This window comes from Rhinatrema bivittatum, chromosome 1 (assembly GCF_901001135.1).
Source record: "Rhinatrema bivittatum chromosome 1, aRhiBiv1.1, whole genome shotgun sequence".
NCBI classification, from domain to species: Eukaryota; Metazoa; Chordata; class Amphibia; order Gymnophiona; family Rhinatrematidae; genus Rhinatrema; species Rhinatrema bivittatum.
This window is the reverse complement of record NC_042615.1, coordinates 65,822,790-65,842,002: the sequence shown is the minus strand read 5'-3', so window position 1 is coordinate 65,842,002 and position 19,213 is coordinate 65,822,790. Positions and strand designations below refer to the sequence as shown.

The 19,213-nt window shown below is 41.1% G+C and overlaps 1 protein-coding gene across 5 annotated transcripts in view; it reads right to left on the bottom strand.

Moving 5' to 3' along the window:
- Positions 1 to 19,213, bottom strand: part of GUCY1A1 (guanylate cyclase 1 soluble subunit alpha 1) — a 94,292-nt gene that overhangs the window by 52,693 nt on the left and 22,386 nt on the right. For all 5 annotated transcript variants that reach the window (XM_029614115.1, XM_029613953.1, XM_029613784.1 and 2 more), the window contains 2 exons: positions 17,723 to 17,820; positions 10,805 to 11,514 (listed from right to left, as the gene is read on the bottom strand). In XM_029614115.1, coding sequence (XP_029469975.1) covers positions 10,805 to 11,514; positions 17,723 to 17,820 — 808 coding nt within the window. The remainder of the gene's footprint in view (positions 1 to 10,804; positions 11,515 to 17,722; positions 17,821 to 19,213) is intronic.

Genomic DNA, 19,213 nt, shown 5'->3' with positions numbered 1-19,213 from the left:
TAATTTTTCCAACCATCTCTTTGGAGAAACATATCGGTTTTCTTTTCTTCTTATTTTTATTACATAAAGATTTGTTGTCATTATTATAGCTCCTTTTAGTTTATCCCACTGTTCTTCTACTTCACCTTTGTCCCCCCAGTCTACCAGCTCTTCCTCAAGGTGCTTCCCAATTTTATCAACATCAGTATATTTGAAATCCAGGACTTTGAGCTTTTTGTGATTTCGCTCCGCCTTGGCCATTATATCAAACCATACCAACCATTGGCTGTTAATTAATTATTTTATTTGTTATGTTGGCTAGGATAGTTTTAAGTTTCTTATTTCTGTTTCTTTTGAAAGATCACTAATGGCTTCAATCCCTGTAATTTCAGGTAGGGTGAAATACACATCTGGCTTTTCATAGTAGTGGGAGAGGTCATACTCAATTGACTAATTTAAGATCCTTAAATGGTGATAGGAATTATGATAAAGTACATTTTTTTTAAAGATTATGAACATTAATGCATTGTCAGTGAGGAATAAAGGGGACTTGATTCTTACTCTAGTTTTGAAAAGATGTCCAGATTTAATTTTTATTACGGAAACATGACATACAGAGGCTGATGCTTGTAGTTTGAATCAGATGTGCCCCCCTCGGGGACTCTTATTTACAACATGCTAGAGGGGGATGCTGGGGTGGTGGGGTTACGGTGTTTTTTAATGAGAAGTTGTTGGCAAAAATTCTGCCTCATAAATTGGGTGAGGAGGGGGGAGAATATGGTTATTTCATGTAGGAACTGGACTTATGGTGCACTTTATCACCCACTTGGCCTATCCAGGTTATCTTTGGATACGCTTTTGATTTTATTACATCGTTTACGTTTCCCTAATTTGTTATTATTTATTTAAGGGATTTTAATAATCAGGTTGCTAATTTTTTAAACCCTTTAGTTAGGGAGTTCCTTACAACAATTGATACGATAGGCTTATCTCAGGTGATGAATTCACTGAAACATAAGGCAGGACACACATTAGATTTGCTATTGGTTTCAAGTGCTTTTTTAGCTCTTAATATTGTGACTGAGTTAAACTTAGTGGAGGTCCCTTGTTCAGACCATTCCTTGATCTCTTTTAGGTTTAGCCCATTAGTGGATTTGGGATTTCAGGGAGGTTCAAGTTTTATTTTTATCAAACAAGAGGAGAGGTAGATGTTAAGTTTAGAGAAGAGTGGCATCTAAATAAGGACCAGCTTAAAGACAATTCTTTAACTGTCAGGGCTGATTCATTGTCAGATTTGTGGACTTCTACAGTTGATAAGGTGGCTTCAGTAAAAACCGTAAGAATGTTACCCGTTGATGAGTCCCATGGTTTTACTGGCTCTCGCTTTACTCTGGAAAGAGAGAGGAGGAGGAAAGAACACTTTTGGAGAAAGCACAAAATGCCAGAGTCAAAAATGGATTATCAATTAGCACGGGCTAGCTACAGAAAGCAATTTGGGGCCCAATGATGGGTTTATTATACTTCTAAGTTACAGGGACAATTAATCGCCCTCATGACATTTCAATTAGTTAACCGCTTACTGGAGTTCCCTGAGGTAATAACTGAGGAAGTTTTAGTTCTTTCTTCCTTTGAACAATTTTGTGAGGCCAAGATTTCTAACCTGACCCCCCTCTTTGGAGACGTCTCTCCTAGGACTGGATTTGTTTTCAGAAGGTGGGGACCAAGGCCAGTGTTTGTTTTTGAACCTGTGGTTTCGACTGACGTAGCACTGGTACTCAAGGCACTGAGTTCAACAGGTGGTTTTTATGATATGTGTCCTTTTTGTCCTTCCCCAGTTCCTTCCCAGTCCGTTCCAAAAAAGGAACGGACTCCCTACCTATCCTTCCTCTCTCCTCCCCGATCTCTAACCCCACCCCCCCAACTACCTTTTTTTTTTATTATTTCTTGGCTACTTACTTGCCCTCGGGAGCAGTAGTAGCTTCTGTGTGTCGGCTGACTGCCAGTGTCCAGTTCAGTGGGATGGCCCCTACCCCACCCCTGGCCCGCCCTTTTTCAAAGACCTGGCACTTCCTCATGTAACGGCAGATATGCACATGGTCAGGGTGCTTGGAAAATGCGCTCGGCGCGTACGACCCAGTCATGCACATATCTCCCGGGATTTGCATGTGTTGGGCTTTTATAATCGGCCCCTAAGAGAATCATATTTCACCAGTTCTGTATCAGCTGCACTGGTTGTTAATTGAGCAATGGGTGAAATTTAAGATTCTTAAGAACATAAGAACATGCCATACTGGGTGAGACCTAGTGTCCATCAAGTCCAGCATCCTGTTTCCAACAGTGGCCAATCCAGGCCATAAGAACCTGGCAAGTACCCAAAACCTAAGTCTATTCCATGTTACCGTTGCTAGTAATAGCGGTGGTTATCATCTAAGTCAGCTTAATAAATAGCAGGTAATGGACTTCTCCTCCAAGAACTTATCCAATCCTTTTTTTAAACACAGCTATACTAACTTCACTATCCACATCCTCTGGCAACAAATTCCAGAGTTTAATTGTGCATTGAGTGAAAAAGAACTTTCTCCGATTAGTTTTAAATGTGCCACATACTAACTTCATGGAGTGCCCCCTAGTCTTTCTATTATCCAAAAGAGTAAAAAACCGATTCACACATTGTATGTATATGTCCCGCACATGGATGTATGCAGCGAAATTATGTGATTCTGATAGATGTTTGAAATGCCAAGTGGGAAAGGGATCTTTTTTCCATTGCCTATGGGAGTGTGAAGTGATAACACAATTTTGGACTGAATTATTACAGGACTTGGGGCATATTTTAGGACAGACAGTACCCAGAGATCCGAAAGTCTGCCTTTTTTGACTCTTCAGTGACGGACTGGAATCACTTCCAGAACATGATAAACAGTTTCTGGGCAAAGCTTTGTTGACGGGTGTACAGACAATAATGGCTGGCTGGATCACGGTTGATAAACCACAATTGGCCCATTGGAAGAACCGTTTGAATATGCTATTACAGTTTGAATACATGACAGTGGATGTCAAATCGGTGAAGGCAAAAAGCCAATGGGAGGGGATCTGGCAGAGATACTGGCAGCAGTTACCACATTCCATGAGAGACTTAATCACGTGACTTACCGCTACCACATATGAAGCAACATCCCGAACAATGATATCCTAGATTCCAGGATGTAATCTTACTCTGCTTGCTCTAGGGGGGAGGGAGGGTACTCAGGCCATTGGATTGGCAATGATAGGGAGAACGCTATAGACTCTGGGGCGGATTTTAAACGCCCTGCACGCGTAAATCCAGCCAGATTTATGCGCGCAGGGCCCTCGCGCGCCGGCGCGCCTATTTTGCATAGGCCACCGGCACGCGCAGAGCCCCGGGACGCGCGTAAGTCCTGTGGCTTTCTAAAAGGGGCATGTCGGGGGCACGTCTAAAATGACGCTGCGTTTCGGGGGCGTGGCACAGCTTTGCGGGGCGGGGCCGGAGGCGTGGCGCCAGCCCGGGGGCTTGGTCGAGGCCTCCGAGTCGGGTAAAGGCGCGCCAGCTTTTAGCAGGCGTAAATCGCTTTTAGCAGGCATAAATCGTGGAACAAAGGTAAAGGGAGGGGGGTTTAGATAGGGCCGGGGGGGGGTGGGTTAGGTAGGGGAAGGGAGGGGAAGGTGGGGGGAGGGCGAAGGAAAGTTCCCTCCGAGGCTGCTGTGCAAACAAAAGTATGCGATCGCGCAAATTTACAAAATCGATCCCTCTATGTTTATTGTTGATATAACATATGTTCTGTTGTGTTTGTATAATTCAAAAAATCCAATAAAGAAATTTAAAAAAAAAACAAAAACAAAACAAAACAAAACCGATTCACATCTATCCGTTCTAGACCTCTCATGATTTTAAACACCTCTATCATATCCCCCCTCAGCCGTCTTTTCTCCAAGTTAAAAAGTCCTAACTTCTTTAGTCATTCCTCATAGGGGAGCTGTTCCATTCCCCTTATCATTTTGGTAGCCCTTCTCTGTACTTTCTCCATTGCAATTATATCTTTCTTGAGATGCGGCGACCAGAATTGTACACAGTATTCAAGGTGCGGTCTCACCATGAAGGGATACAGAGGCATTATGACATTTTCCGTTTTATTCACCATTCCCTTTCTAATAATTCCCAACATTCTGTTTGCTTTTTTGACTGCCGCAGCACACTGAACCGACAATTTCAATGTGTTATCCACTATGATGCCTAGATCTCTTTCTTGAATGGTAGCACCTAATATGGAGCCTAACACTGTGTAACTATAGCATAGGTTATTTTCCCTATAGGCATCACCTCGCCCTTGTCCACATTAAATTTCATCTGCTATTTGATGCCCAGTTTTCCAGCCTCACAAGGTCTTCCTGCAATTTATCACAATCTGCTTGTGATTTAACTACTCTGAACAATTTTGTATCATCTGCAAATTTGATTGCCTCACTCGTCGTATTTCTTTTCAGATTATTTATAAATATATTGAAAAGTAAGGGTCCCAATACAGATCCCTGAGGCACTCCGCTGCCCACTCCCTTCCACTGAGAAAATTGTCCATTTAATCCTTCTCTGTTTCCTGTCTTTTAGCCAGTTTGTAATCCACGAAAGGACATCACCACCTATCTCATGACTTTTTACTTTTCCTAGAAGCCTCTCATGAGGAACTTTGTCAAATGCCTTCTCAAAATCCAAGTACACTACATCTACCAGTTCACCTTTATCCACATGTTTATTAACTCCTTCAAAAAAGTGAAGTAGATTTGTGAGGCAAGACTTGCCTTGATAAAGCCATGCTGACTTTGTTCCATTAAACCATGTCTTTCTATATGTGCTGTGATTTTGATGTTTAGAACACTTTCCACTATTTTTCCTGGCACTGAAGTTAGGCTAACCGGTCTGTAGTTTCCCAGATCACCCCTGGAGCCCTTTTTAAATATGGGGGTTACATTAGCTATCCTCCAGTCTTCAGGTACAATGGATGATTTTAATGATAGGTTACACATTTTTACTAATAGGTCTGAAATTTCATTTTTTAGTTCCTTCAGAACTCTGGGGTGTATACCATCCGGTCCAGGTGATTTACTACTCTTAAGTTTGTCAATCAGGTCTACCACATCTTCTAGGTTCACCGTGATTTGGTTCAGTCCATCTTAATCATTACCCATGAAAACCTTCTCCAGTACGGGTACTTCCCCAACATCCTCTTCAGTAAACACCGAAGAAAAGAAATCATTTAATCTTTCCGCGATATCTTCTCTAAGTGCCAGTTTAACCCATCGATCATCTAACGGTCCAACTGACTCCCTCACAGGCTTTCTGCTTCGGATATATTTAAAAAAGTTTTTCCTGTGAGTTTTTGCCTCTATGGGCAACTTCTTTTCAAATTCTCTCTTAGCTTGTCTTATCAATGTTTTACATTTAACTTGCCAATGTTTATGCATTATCCTATTTTCTTCTGTTGGATCCTTCTTCCAATTTTTGAATGAAGATCTTTTGGCTAAAATAGCTTCTTTCACTTCCCCTTTTAACCATGCCGGTAATTCTTGTGTTTGTTCGCGTGATTTATGGCCCTTATCCTATTTAAAAAAGGTCTTCCACTGCATCAGTTGCAGTGCTCTTTAAGATATAGTAATAAGCAACTGCTATCACTGCCTGAGGCAAAATCTGCCAAACTCCACCGTATGAGTGCCCATGCTTTTTCTTTGGTTGCTCCATTTTTATGGAATACCCTCCCTGATAATCTTCATTTCCAATTATAAATGTTTTTGTAAAGTTCTGAAGAGTTTGTTATTTAAGGAAGCTTTTAATATGTATCTTGTATTTTAATTGACGATTCTATTGATTGTTTTAAATAGGCTGTAATCCATTCTTTGGTAAATGGCAGATTATAAGTATCTTAATCAATAAATAAATAAATAACATAATGTCACTGAAGTTCAGGTGGCCACTTACCAGGACATTATTGACACTGTATCCATTTCTGAGTACCAGGCCCAATATTGCCTCTCCTCTCATGAGTTCCATTACCATTTCTTTATGAAAGTCCCTTGAAGGGCATCCACAATATCTCTGCTACTTATCAGTTCTGCAGATGGAATATTCCAATCCATATCCAGCAGGTTAAAGTCTCCAACCAACAGTGCTTCTCCCCTCATTCCCACCTATTGGATGTCTTCTGCCAGATCTCTGTCCTGTTCTTCTATCTGAGTCGGAGGTCTGTAGACCAGACTGGTGTATATGAAAGTGCCATGGCCTCTTTATAAAATGACTCACAATGCCTCCTCCTTTTCCCACCCTCCTACATATCATTTGCTTTAATAATTGACAAAAAAAGGTACTCCTCCCCCTTTTCTGTCATCTCTAACCTTCCTTAACAGATTATATATTATATTTACAAACTTAGGCCTGGATTTATCAAAATGCACTAAATATCGCATGCGATAGAAAAAAGGGGCATGTTTTATGGTAATAGGCAGTTTATCGCAATTTGTGCTAATACATATGCAAAGCACTAAGTTACCACAAATTGTGATATAACTTTGAGATAAAAGCCAGAATTGTGGTATTTCCTAGACACAACCACTGGTGTGGGGGGGGGGGGGAGGACCATGTTTACTTTCAGGGCCACTGAGGGGAGGGGGGGGGGAGAGAGAGAGAGAGAGAGAGAAAGAGAGAGTTTCCTCACTCCGAAGGTCATCATATCTTCACAAGAAAGCACTATTTTGTTCGTACGTCTCACTTTGAATGTCAAAATGGCCCCTAACCCCTAACCCCTACACTAATACCTGAACCTCACCTCGAATTACTAGGTGGACTTCCCATAAGATATAAATTCCTATCTGGTGTGAGGGCACTATGGCTAAGTTCTCTCTCTCTCACTCTCTCCCTCCCTCCCTCTCTCTCTCTGACAGGCCCTGATACCTAGGCTGGCTCTCCAGGAGCTTTAAAACAACTAAAACCAGCATGGGCAAAAACATCACAATGTGCCCTATCAAACAGCTTAACATTTCTGAAAAAGGTGTAGTTAAAGCCATGCAATAGGGCTTCGCAAAATGGTGAATCCAGCCCACTCCCACCCCTAACTCCTCCTCTTTTTCTGATTTGCATCACACCATACGTTATGGTGCAATCACATGCGTTAAGGTGTTTTCGCATGGGGTAAGGCATTTTCACATGCGTTAAAGGCGCTTAACGCATGCAAAAATGCCATAACACGATTTGATAAATAACCCTGTTACAGACTAAATTAAATATGGATACAAGGACATTGTTTTACATGTCTCCTTTGTTTTATTTTAAATGAAATTCTGAATATTTCTTCAATGTGTATACTGTATACAAACTAGCGAAAAGTGCCTGGCATTGCTCGGGTAGTCTGATCTATAACAACCTGGGTGTGTGTGTGTGTGTGCCTATGCCTGTGCGTGTGGGTGTGTTTAAAAGAGCCTACGTATGTCTGTCTGCATGTGCCTCTGTGTGTGTGAGTCTGCCAGTGCCTGCATGTGTATGTGTCTGTGCGAGCCTGTGCATGCTTCTGCACACTTGTGCAAGCTTGCGTGTACCTATATGCATGTGCCTCTACCTGCTGGCCCTGTGTGTAGAAGCATGAGAGTCAGAGCTTATTAATGAACATTACCTAGCAAAACTCAGATTGTCTGGTCAATAACAGCCTTTATCTGGGTGGGGGTGCCTTGCCTGGGGGTGCTGCGTGGGGGTGTCACAGCCTATGCCTGTGTATGTGCTTCTGCTTTTGTGTGTGTGTATATGTGCCTGTGTTGTGTAAGAGTGTATCTGCTGGTGTGTGTCTGTCTGTGACTATGTTTCTGTGTGTCTATGTGTGTGCGTGACAGTGATTTCCAGGCAGAGCATATTGTCTCTGTACAGTGCGCCTTCTACTCTTCTGGGTGCCACAGACAGACACGAGAGTGTGACTGATCGACCAACCAACACAAGCCTTTTAAATATATAGATTGCTATTTATTCAAAATAAGAACATAACATAAGACTTACCATACTGGGTCAGACCAAAGATCCATCAAGCCCAGTATCTTGTTTCCAACAGTGGCCAATCCAGATCACAAATACCTGGCAGGATCCCAAAGGGTAGAAAGTTGCCATGCTGCTTATCCCAGGGATAAGCAGAGGATTTCTGCAACTCCACCTTAATAACGGTTTATGGACTTTTCCTCCAGGAACTTGTCAAAACCTTTTTTTAATGCAGCTACATTAACTGCCTTAACCACATCTCTGATACTGAATTCCAGAGCTTAAATGTGCATTGAATGAAAAAGCTTTTTCTCTGATTTGTTTTAAATGTGCTACTTGCTAACTTCATGGAGTGTCCCCTAGTCCTTCTATTATCTGAAAAAGTAAATAACAATTCACATTTACCCGTTCAAGTTCTTTCATTATTGTAGACCTCTATCATATCTCCCCTCAGCTGTCTCTTCTCCAAGCTGAACAGCCCTAACCTCTTTAACCTTTCCTCAATGGGGAGTCATTCCATGCCCTTTATCATTTTGGTTGCCCTTCTCTGCACTTTCTCCAATGCAACTATATCTTTTTTGAGATGCAGTGACCAGAAATGTGCACAGTATTCAAAGATGCGGTCTCATCAGGGAGCGATACAGAGGCATTGTGACATTGCCATTCCCTTCCTAATAATTGCTAACATTCTGTTTGTTAGGTTTTTTTTTTTTATGATTGCCACAGCACACTGAATAGATCAATTAGCCTGTCTGCCTGCTTATATTTCTGAAAATATGTACATGCATAGTTTATATATAATATTCTGTGGCACTTGGAGATAAATTGTGAATACCAGAAGCTGCAGTAGAGTTTGTGACTTTTATGAATAAGAAAGTAAATACTCTATTATCATGCAAAAAAGAAAAATTGTTAAAATAAAACCAAAGTATAGAGGTGAGAACTTTCATTAGGTGAACAATATTTGAAAAATGTTAACTTTTGGGTCAATCATGGTTCCTTCTTTGGACAATGTTGCAGGATCTTAGTTGTCCTGGAAGCTTCTATCCAAAAATATTCATTAGCTTAAAGAAGATATCACCAGTAAAAAAACAAAACCCCAAACCCACCCCAACCCTTCAAATTTAATGAATTACAAGCCCCCCCCACCGTCCCCCCCCCCCAAGACTTGCCGAAAGTCCCTGGTGGTCCAGCGGGGGTCCCGGGAGCATTCTCCCCCTCGCGGGCCGTCGGCTGCCAGTAATTAAAATGGCACCGGTGGCTCTTTGATCTTACCATGTGACGGGGGCTACCGGTGACATTGGTTGGCCCCTGTCACATGGTAGGAGCAATGGATGGCCCATGTCATCTTAAAAAAATACCTTCTTTATTTCCTATTTCGTTGCAAACGAATGTACATCCCTAATCACCAGTGCCTTGCTTACTTTCTTTTAAATAAACCCAAGTGAAGCTTGAGCAATGATACAACATTTGGCAGCTAAAAATATAATGCTAAAAAACCAAAGTAAAAACTCAATGGAGAAATAAAGTATAGGGGAGAGGGTCTTTTGTGCACAAAATAGAGTGGAACGTGTGCTTGGGTACACATGGAGAGGAACAGCCAGCAGAAAAAATAAAAAGTGATAATGCCTCTTAGTCTCTAACAAAATCTCATTTGGAGTACTGTGTACAATTCTGGAGACTGCACCTTCAAAGGATATAAACCAAATAGTCGGTCCAAGGGGCAGCTACCAAAATGGTCAATGGTCTTCATTATAAAACATATGGGGACAGACTTAAAGATCTAAATATTTATACCCTTGAGGAAAGGAGGGAAAGGGGAGATATGATCAAGACATTTAACTACCTCCAAGGCATGAATGCACAGGAGGTGAGCTTCTTTCAATAGAAAAGAAGCTCTGAAATAAGAGGTCAGGGGATGAGGGTGACAGGAGCTGGACTCAAGGGTAATCTAAGGAAGTATTTCTTTACAGAAAGGGATGAGAACACATGGAACAGCTTCTCTATGGAGGTGGTGGAGACAAGGATCGTATCAGAATCTAAGAAAACATGTGACAAGCATAGAAGATCTCTGAGAGATTGGAAGGGACTATAAAGCTGGGCAAGAGATATGGATGGGCAGACTGGATGATCTTTGTCTGCCATCAAGTTCCGTGTTTCTGTATCAACTACAATAAAATACACATGTCTCTTTGATTTAAGTCAACGGATGGTAGTTGATCAACAAATCAACTTAGAAAACTGAAACTTTTGGCAACTGTACTGCTTTTTGTACTGTTTTGTACTGCTTTGCACTGTTGGTGATTGCTGGGGGGTAGGGGGGTGGGGAGGAAGGGAGATTTTCCAGGGGTAATGTTGGATTTTGATACGGTCCTTAGGGACACAGCTGTATGTTACTTTGAATGGCTTGTATGTTGCACAATATCCAATAAAAAATGTTAATTACAAAAAAAAAAAAAAGAAAACTGCAACTATCTCACCACAAATTTCACAACTAATGAAAAGGGCTATACAGCTCATTTAAATGACCATCATACTGGGCATCATTGCAAGTGTGAAACACTAATTCAACTCTGCCGTTCTTTATAATCATCAGTCGTTTTTTGAAAAGTATCTGCATTATTTTTTGTTTTTTTTGCTGGTGAACCCAAAATCACAATCTTCCTTAATTTTTTAGCAAAAAATAAAAAATAATACTGTGTTTCTGTATTGCAGGCAAAAATGCCAAAATTTTATCAAAGATGGTTTGAACAGATAGAGAAATGCAATACATAATAAATATCGTCATAATGCTTTTCTTACCCTTGAAGATTTCTCAACAGTGTTGTCCCATCGCTTTACTCTAATGACAAACTGCATATTTAGCATGGTCATAATTCCACTAAAAGTGCAACCTATTTTTGGAGAAAGAATTTCAAAGTACTCTTCAAAGTTAGGCTTTCCTGGAAAGTCTCTCCTGTTTAACAGTTTCTTGACACCATTTCCAATCTGCAACATAGCCATGTCCTTGTCAAACATGAAGTGGAACGGAAATGTTCTACAGAAAAGAGAAGCAGGGATTGCAACAGAGGACTGTGGTTTACATGGAGACAATGAAGGCCTGGTGTTTTTCACTTGTACCGAATAGAGAAGATAGGGTTGGTTGATAAATTCGCTGCCATCGCAATGGAATCCAGCTGGGATCAATCTCACCTCTACTTCAGTTTCATATAAAACCGAAGCTGCTGCTTTAATAATGCCGGGAAGAATTAAACTTGTTATTTTCTTAGGGAAAAAATAGTAAACGTTTAGGAAGTCTTGCTCTTTCTCTAGGCAAAGAATTGAGGCTTCTTCAGGTCTGCCACCTTCTTCTCCCTCTTGGCATGAGCCAGTCTGCTTTAGATGAGTACTAAAACTGTTCAAGAAGTCTTTCAGTGTCCCTCCAACTACCTCTAAAACATGCTCGTCTTCTTCATAACATATTTTAAAGAGTTCTTCACCAAGCGATTCTTTTATAATGTCTTCTGGAACACCTGAAATTATATAAATACATAGTTTTACAAAGTACTAAATTCATACCAGGCAGATTTTAGTCTTCATACATATACACCCATACCCACACCACACCTCCCACACAATCTCTTATTGCAATCATATTTTGTCATATCACCAAAGTCATGCTTGTTAAAAAAAAGTAGACACACACTCCTAATGCAGAGGCATTGATAATAATGAATAGTTAGTCAAAGAATCTGCATGATATAATTGATATATAAGATTTTGCCATTCCCAAAGCAATCTCATGATAACATCTGAATGCTTCTTTTCAGGAAAGGCCTCTAGTATTATCCTGGAAAATTAAATGACCAATTCCCATACTCAATAGAGACTGAGGTTAGAGAACTTGGAGGAAGTTGTATATTTTCCTGCCTCCCATCCTGAAGCAGTGCCGCAGACAGTGAAATATGAAGAAGTGAGGGTTTGATTTAGAATGGAGTGGTCACCAACATTCCATTAGCACTAACTGCCAGTATGTAAATCTATGCTAGAAAGCATAAGAACATAAGAACATAAGAAAATGCCATACTGGGTCAGACCAAGGGTCCATCAAGCCCAGCACCCTGTTTCCAACAGTGGCCAATCCAGGCCATAAGAACCTGGCAAGTGCCCCAAAACTAAGTCTATTCCATGTTACCATTGCTAATGGCAGTGGCTATTCTCTAGGTGAACTTAATAACAGGTAATGGACTTCTCCTCCAAGAACTTATCAAATCCTTTTTTAAACACAGCTATACTAACTGCACTAACCACATCCTCTGGCAATAAATTCCAGAGTTTAATTGTGCGTTGAGTAAAAAAGAACTTTCTCCGATTAGTTTTAAATGTGCCCCATGCTAACTTCATGGCGTGCCCCCTAGTCGTTCTACTATCCGAAAGAGTAAATAACTGATTCACATCTACCCGTTCTAGACCTCTCATGATTTTAAACACCTCTATCATATCCCCCCTCAGTCGTCTCTTCTCCAAGCTGAAAAGTCCTAACCTCTTTAGTCTTTCCTCATAGGGGAGCTGTTCCATTCCCCTTATCATTTTGGTAGCCCTTCTCTGTACCTTCTCCATCGCAATTATATCTTTTTTGAGATGCGGCGACCAGAATTATACACAGTATTCAAGGTGCGGTCTCACCATGGAGCGATATAGAGGCATTATGACATTTTCCGTTTTATTCACCATTCCCTTTCTAATAATTCCCAACATTCTGTTTGCTTTTTTGACTGCCGCAGCACACTGTACCGACGATTTCAATGTGTTATCCACTATGACACCTAGATCTCTTTCTTGGGTTGTAGCACCTAATATGGAACCCAACATTGTGTAATTATAGCATGGGTTATTTTTCCCTATATGCATCACCTTGCACTTATCCACATTAAATTTCATCTGCCATTTGGATGCCCAATTTTCCAGTCTCACAAGGTCTTCCTGCAATTTATCACAATCTGCTTGTGATTTAACTACTCTGAACAATTTTGTGTCATCTGCAAATTTGATTATCTCACTCGTCGTATTTCTTTCCAGATCATTTATAAATATATTGAAAAGTAAGGGTCCCAATACAGATCCCTGAGGCACAACACTGTCCACTCCCTTCCACTGAGAAAATTGCCCATTTAATCCTACTCTCTGTTTCCTGTCTTTTAGCCAGTTTGCAATCCACGAAAGGACATCGCCACCTATCCCATGACTTTTTACTTTTCCCAGAAGCCTCTCATGAGGAACTTTGTCAAACGCCTTCTGAAAATCCAAGTATACTATATCTACCGGTTCACCTTTATCCACATGTTTATTAACTCCTTCAAAAAAGTGAAGCAGATTTGTAAGGCAAGACTTGCCCTGGGTAAAGCCATGCTGACTTTGTTCCATTAAACCATGTCTTTCTATATGTTCTGTGATTTTGATTTTTAGAACACTTTCCACTATTTTTCCTGGCACTGAAGTCAGGCTAACCGGTCTGTAGTTTCCCGGATCGCCCCTGGAGCCCTTTTTAAATATTGGGGTTACATTTGCTATCCTCCAGTCTTCAGGTACAATGGATGATTTTAATGATAAGTTACAAATTTTTACTAATAGGTCTGAAATTTCATTTTTTAGTTCCTTCAGAACTCTGGGGTGTATACCATCCGGTCCAGGTGATTTACTACTCTTCAGTTTATCAATCAGGCCTACCACATTTCTGAAGCCATGCCTCTGCATGCTTTTCTTACTAGTTCTTTATAAAAGGTTATTCAAGCCAATCTGACAAATTGTCAGAATTTTTCTGGGATTGTTGAATTGTTTGGTGGCTCTATTTTAAACACCTCAGAACATCTCTAATGTTGGAAACCTATTGTAGATGTTAACCAAATACTATATCAGTCAATGCATGTGTCAGCTGGTTAAAGTTAAGCATCAGCGTGGGGGATCTATGAAAAAACTGGCTCACTTGTCTTAGTACATGTAATTGTTCTTATGTCTCTATTGTACTTTCCTTTCTGTTCTTTTATATTAGATTATAAAAGGGCCCACACTCAAACCCCCTAAAACAGCAAACTTATCCAGCGATACTTAGCCGATAAGTTTTCCAGGATATTCAGAGATAAACGTTCTGCCAATGCCAGAAGTCTAAGAAGTAAGATGGGAGAGTTAGAGTGTATAGCAGTGAAGGATCTGATATACATAACTGGCATCTCAGAGTCTTGGGGGAAGGAGGATAACCAATGGGACAGTGCTATATCAGGGTACAAATTATATGGCAATGATAGGGAGAATCAACTTGGTGGGGGTGTGGAACTTTATTTCCAGGAGGGCATTGAGTCCAACAGGATAAAGATCATAAAGAAACTAGCGGCCAGGTTTTAAAAGCCCAGTGCGCATAAAAACCAGGAGATACGGTAGTATACCCCTATCACTATATCCCTCTTGATCCCACCTTTAAAATCATTAGCAAGGCGAGCAGCCTCCAGTCCCCATCCCACAAAAAAAAAAAAGGGTGGAGAGCAAGAAGAATGGTTTCCTACCTGCCCCACAAATCCACACTCCCTAACCCCTATCACATAATGGGGGAAAGGCTGAGTAGTGCCATTTTGGGAAATGGCATCGACCGGCCAGAAATATGGTAAGGCTCCGGGCCCCACTGGCACAAGGGCTGCCCTCTGGATCACCAGAACACTATGGGGGGGGTTTGATTCTGGGGGGAGGATGGATTGGGGGAGTGACTTTGGTTCAAGGGGAGGGATTTGGGAAAGGGGCAGGGGCATAGCCGGATGACTTACAAAACAATTTTTACAAATTTTTTTATACCATTGGGCTATCTCTACAGCTGGCGGGCAGCTGGGTGGGATCTACCTAGGTCCTCGGGGGGAGGGGACACATGATTGGGGGGTTGATAGTATTTTGGGCTGTTCCTGTTCCTTTAATTGGCAGTTCCGCAGCATCAAGATGTGTGTTAATGTCTCAATGCTTCTAAATTGTAGGCAACTTTTCAACAAATATTGCAGCTCTGGCAAGCCATGTTATTTGATTTACATAGAATCAGGTGGACATGAGCTGCTTTGCATGCATTTGAAAAAATTATGAATGCAAAATGCATGCAAAAGCAGCTCATTTTAATAGAGTCAGGTTTTTAGGGAGAATAGTGTGCTATAATCACGCAATAAACAATGTTTTTCACACGTTATATCCTTATCACAGTTTAGTAAAAATACCCCTTATGTGGATAAATTAACTCTACTCTAGAACACTCCTGAAATACCCCAAAGTTATCCAGCTAGATTTTATCCACATAATGACTTATCTGGATACAATTTAGCTGGATAAGTGCTGGACATGTTCAAAAGTTGGCATTCAGCTGGATAACTCACAAGTTATTTGGCTAACAGGGTGTTCTTTATTGTGTGATGGGCCGATATCGCACGCGATAATGCCCTACCACACGTGATACCGGCCGCAACGCAGCGAGAAAATGCTAATTAGGGGAAGGGGAAGAGCGTGGGTGGGGTTTGGGTGGTGTTAGGATAATGTTTACACATTAATCGCCGGCAGCACTGCAGATAATACCACCACCTTTCCCCGTGGCGTCATGGGAGTGATAGTGTGCAGTGTAGCTACACTGCAGCGGGCGAAACCGCACTGCTGCAATGCGGCCGGCTGCACACTATCGCCCCCCACGCCTGCCCCTTTTCTAGCCATGGTTCATCATTCTCCTATATTATAGCAGAATGATGAATCTAGGCCTAAAAGCCTTTTGACCTCTAATCAAATTACAAATGCACAGGACACAGTACAGTTGCAGACAATACTCAATAAAATAGCACAATAATTCCAAATTATATAACTATTTAGAAATATCACAAAATATACAAAGCTGTACAAGTATCAATATTATATAATATTGTAATATTGATACTTGTATGGCTTTGTATACTTTGTGACAATATGCAATGTACAAAATCTGCACATCTCTCACTGTAGGCTATTCTACCTTTTATTGAATCAACAAAAATGTTACCCAAATATGTCGTATTTGAAGAAAAGGCTGATGTGGTCCTGAGAGCTCATGAACAATATCATCTTTGGATAATTACTGTGCTGATACTATAAAATGCATCAGAACCTGCAAAGAATCCATTTTTTTCTCCAGGATCAATCAGACTGCCAAAACTCTGCACTAATAAATCTGCATTAAAAACTGGAAGGATAACTTTAAAAACTGCTCATGTGCACCCATTTACGTGTGCAAATGTACTACTGTATTTTAAAAGTGCACAGAGAGTATGGGACTGATTTTCAAAAGCATTTACTTGCTTAAAACTGGGTTTTGCATATGTAAGTGCACTTAAACTGCATTAAGTGGGCTTTGGAAAATTGCTACAACACATGCCATTGAATTGTCCATAGGATTTATTTGTGTTACGTGCACTTATGTGGGTAAATGGCTTTTGAAAATTGCTATGACAGTGTGTTATGTTTACATGCGTGACTCCTTAGAAAATTTACCTGGATGTGCGCAGATTATAAAATCTGAGTACATATGTGTGCACATATGCTCGCGTATGTAAAAACCGCGAGGCACGTATGTTTGGACTTATCCATGAAAGGAGCACTTTTCCAGATAAGTTCTAATTTATCTGGCTAAGCAGCGGCACTTAGCCAGATAAGTCTGAACCCCACTACTTGGACAAGCTGGGCTTTTTAGACGTATCCGGCTAAGCAGCATCTGTGGCTACTTAGCCAGATAAGTCCGAATACAGCTGGACAAGTGCCGCTACTTATCTGGATAAGTCCATCTAAGCAGCATCAAAGGCGCTATTAGCCGGATAAGTATGCACAAATGCTATACCCACGTATTTGTACTTTTTAAAATTTGTAATTTTAAAGGGATACACGAGTAAAATCTCATATTTACCCCCCTCCCCCTCCCCCCAGTTAGTTGGCTTTTACATACATAAGTCGGGGGATTTTCTAACGTGTGTATGGCAATGAGATAACCAGTTTTACCAATTAGTCTCCCAGTTCATCTGCAGCTCATGAAGACCCTCCTGGCTCTTCAGCCTGAAATCCCCCCATGTCACTCAGTAAATTTTTTTTTTTTTTACTTTTACAATGTTTACTCCCGATATTGAGCAGGAGTAAATGTACACATATGCCACATTTACAGGCATAAATTTCTTAGAAAATAGCAATTTTCTCGCGAAAACATTGGACCCTCCCTGGAACACCCTGGCCCACTCCTTTTTCTGTAAATGTACTTGGGGACCCTGATTTACGCTTGTATTTGCGGTTTTTAAAATAGCATGCACTCGCGCATGTGCTGCTGTATTTTATGCGTGCAAGTGCTGTTTTGTACGCGTGCAGCTTTTGAGCATTTCACCTCGTACAATATTTTAAGGATGTAAACAGTTCCTTTTGTTGAGTTGAATGTTGCTTCTTGGTTCACACAACCAATCACCTTAAATGTTTTGAACAGCTAATCAAGGCTATCACGAACAATGAAATGGGAAGTGCCAGGCTTGTCCATGTCCTTTGCCATTACTGTGTGGGGTAATTCGCTACAGTTTTGCATGGTGTGACTTAAAATGTTTCAGAGACAGAAGAACTCCCAACACGCAGTATACCACACCTCTGAAGCAGATCCTATTTACAGTGTTATGTCCTGACTTTTGCACAGCGCACTTCAGGTCCTTTCTGAAACAGTATCATTACCTGCCGCATCGGCTTGCTCTGTAACGATTTTTTCAAAATCTTCTTTTTCCAAAGAACTTCCACAAAATCCATGCAAACTTAAATTAAGAAAAGGTGATCTGCAAAACGACCAGAGGGAAAAAAAACCAAACAAAACTTTTCAGGAAAATGACCAGCGTTAAATTATTTTACAAAGCAATTTCAATGATCAAGGAAGTGATAAAATATTTCTTTACATGAGTGCTAAATCTTATTTTTAAAAACGATACAATGAAGGGGTTGGACGTTAGAATGAGAACAGGATGAAACGTCAAACAGAAGGTTTTAAGATATGATTAAATGTTTTAAAAAATGATTTAATGCAACAGTATCTCCTACCAATAGGGTTTTTGGGTGTGGATGGTTAATGAAATCACAAACTGGGAAAGTGAAAAATGCAGCTCTTTGGGCTGACCTAGGGGTTTAAGGGCAGCGTTATGTGCGATATACCTGGATTCAGTTTCTCAGTCCAGTTTCTGCTTCTTGGGCTGGAAATACTGTACAGGCAATGTTCAGAGCCTCTGAAGTTACCGTTCCTGCTGCACCCCGGGACATGGCTATAACTTGCATGCGTATAGGCACACGTGTTATAAAACAGCCCGGCTGCATGCACATGTGCACTTTAACTTGGTGTGCGCGAGTGCATGCTAATGCCGCTACTACTGCACAAATAGGAGTAGGTGCCGGTGCCATTTCCAGTGTTACCAGTTCATTCCCATTTTGCCCAGTTAATAGATAGGTCTTCCAAAACCCCCACCCTGGTTTAATAACCTTCACTCCCCCCAGTTATCCATGACCCTTAAAACCCTGCAGATCTGCCTATTTATCTTTATTTTATAACTTACATGGCACCATAGCAGAAGTAAAGTTACGCAGCAGGGGGCCTTGGCCTGTGCTGGATCGCATAAGTATTTTACGTGCGCATCTCAGCTTCATGCCCCGCCCACCCCTATTTGAAAACCTCTGAGATGTGCACGCTGTGGCATTTACGTGCGTATCTCTGCGGCTTTTACAAACAGCTCGGCACAGGCAAGCCTGACATATTTGCACATCCCCTAATTAATGCATGCCCCAAGCTTTTAATGGCTGACTAAAGGTGGCTGTGAATGAAGGACCGGGGTGCTGTACCTCATCTAAGGGCTGAAAAGGTTAAAAAAGCAGAAGGAAGCTGCAGGGCACCTGAGAAAATGCTGGAACGAGGCCACCTCATCTCCTCTCTCTCAGCTCCTCTCCTACGGTTGGACAGAGGCCAGGCAACCAACTAGGTGCTGCTTCTAAAGTTCTCCGATAGCATGACAAGCTGTGTATTGTTTTAGTTATTGCTATTGCTAATGAATGTCCTATTGGGCTGTTACACTTGAGCTTGGTACTTGGGAGATGAAAATCTAGTCAACAGATTTATCCATTATCTTAAAAAGCTCTCATAAAAAAAATGTACCATTTTTATCTTTTTTTTTTTTTTTTTATGGTCGG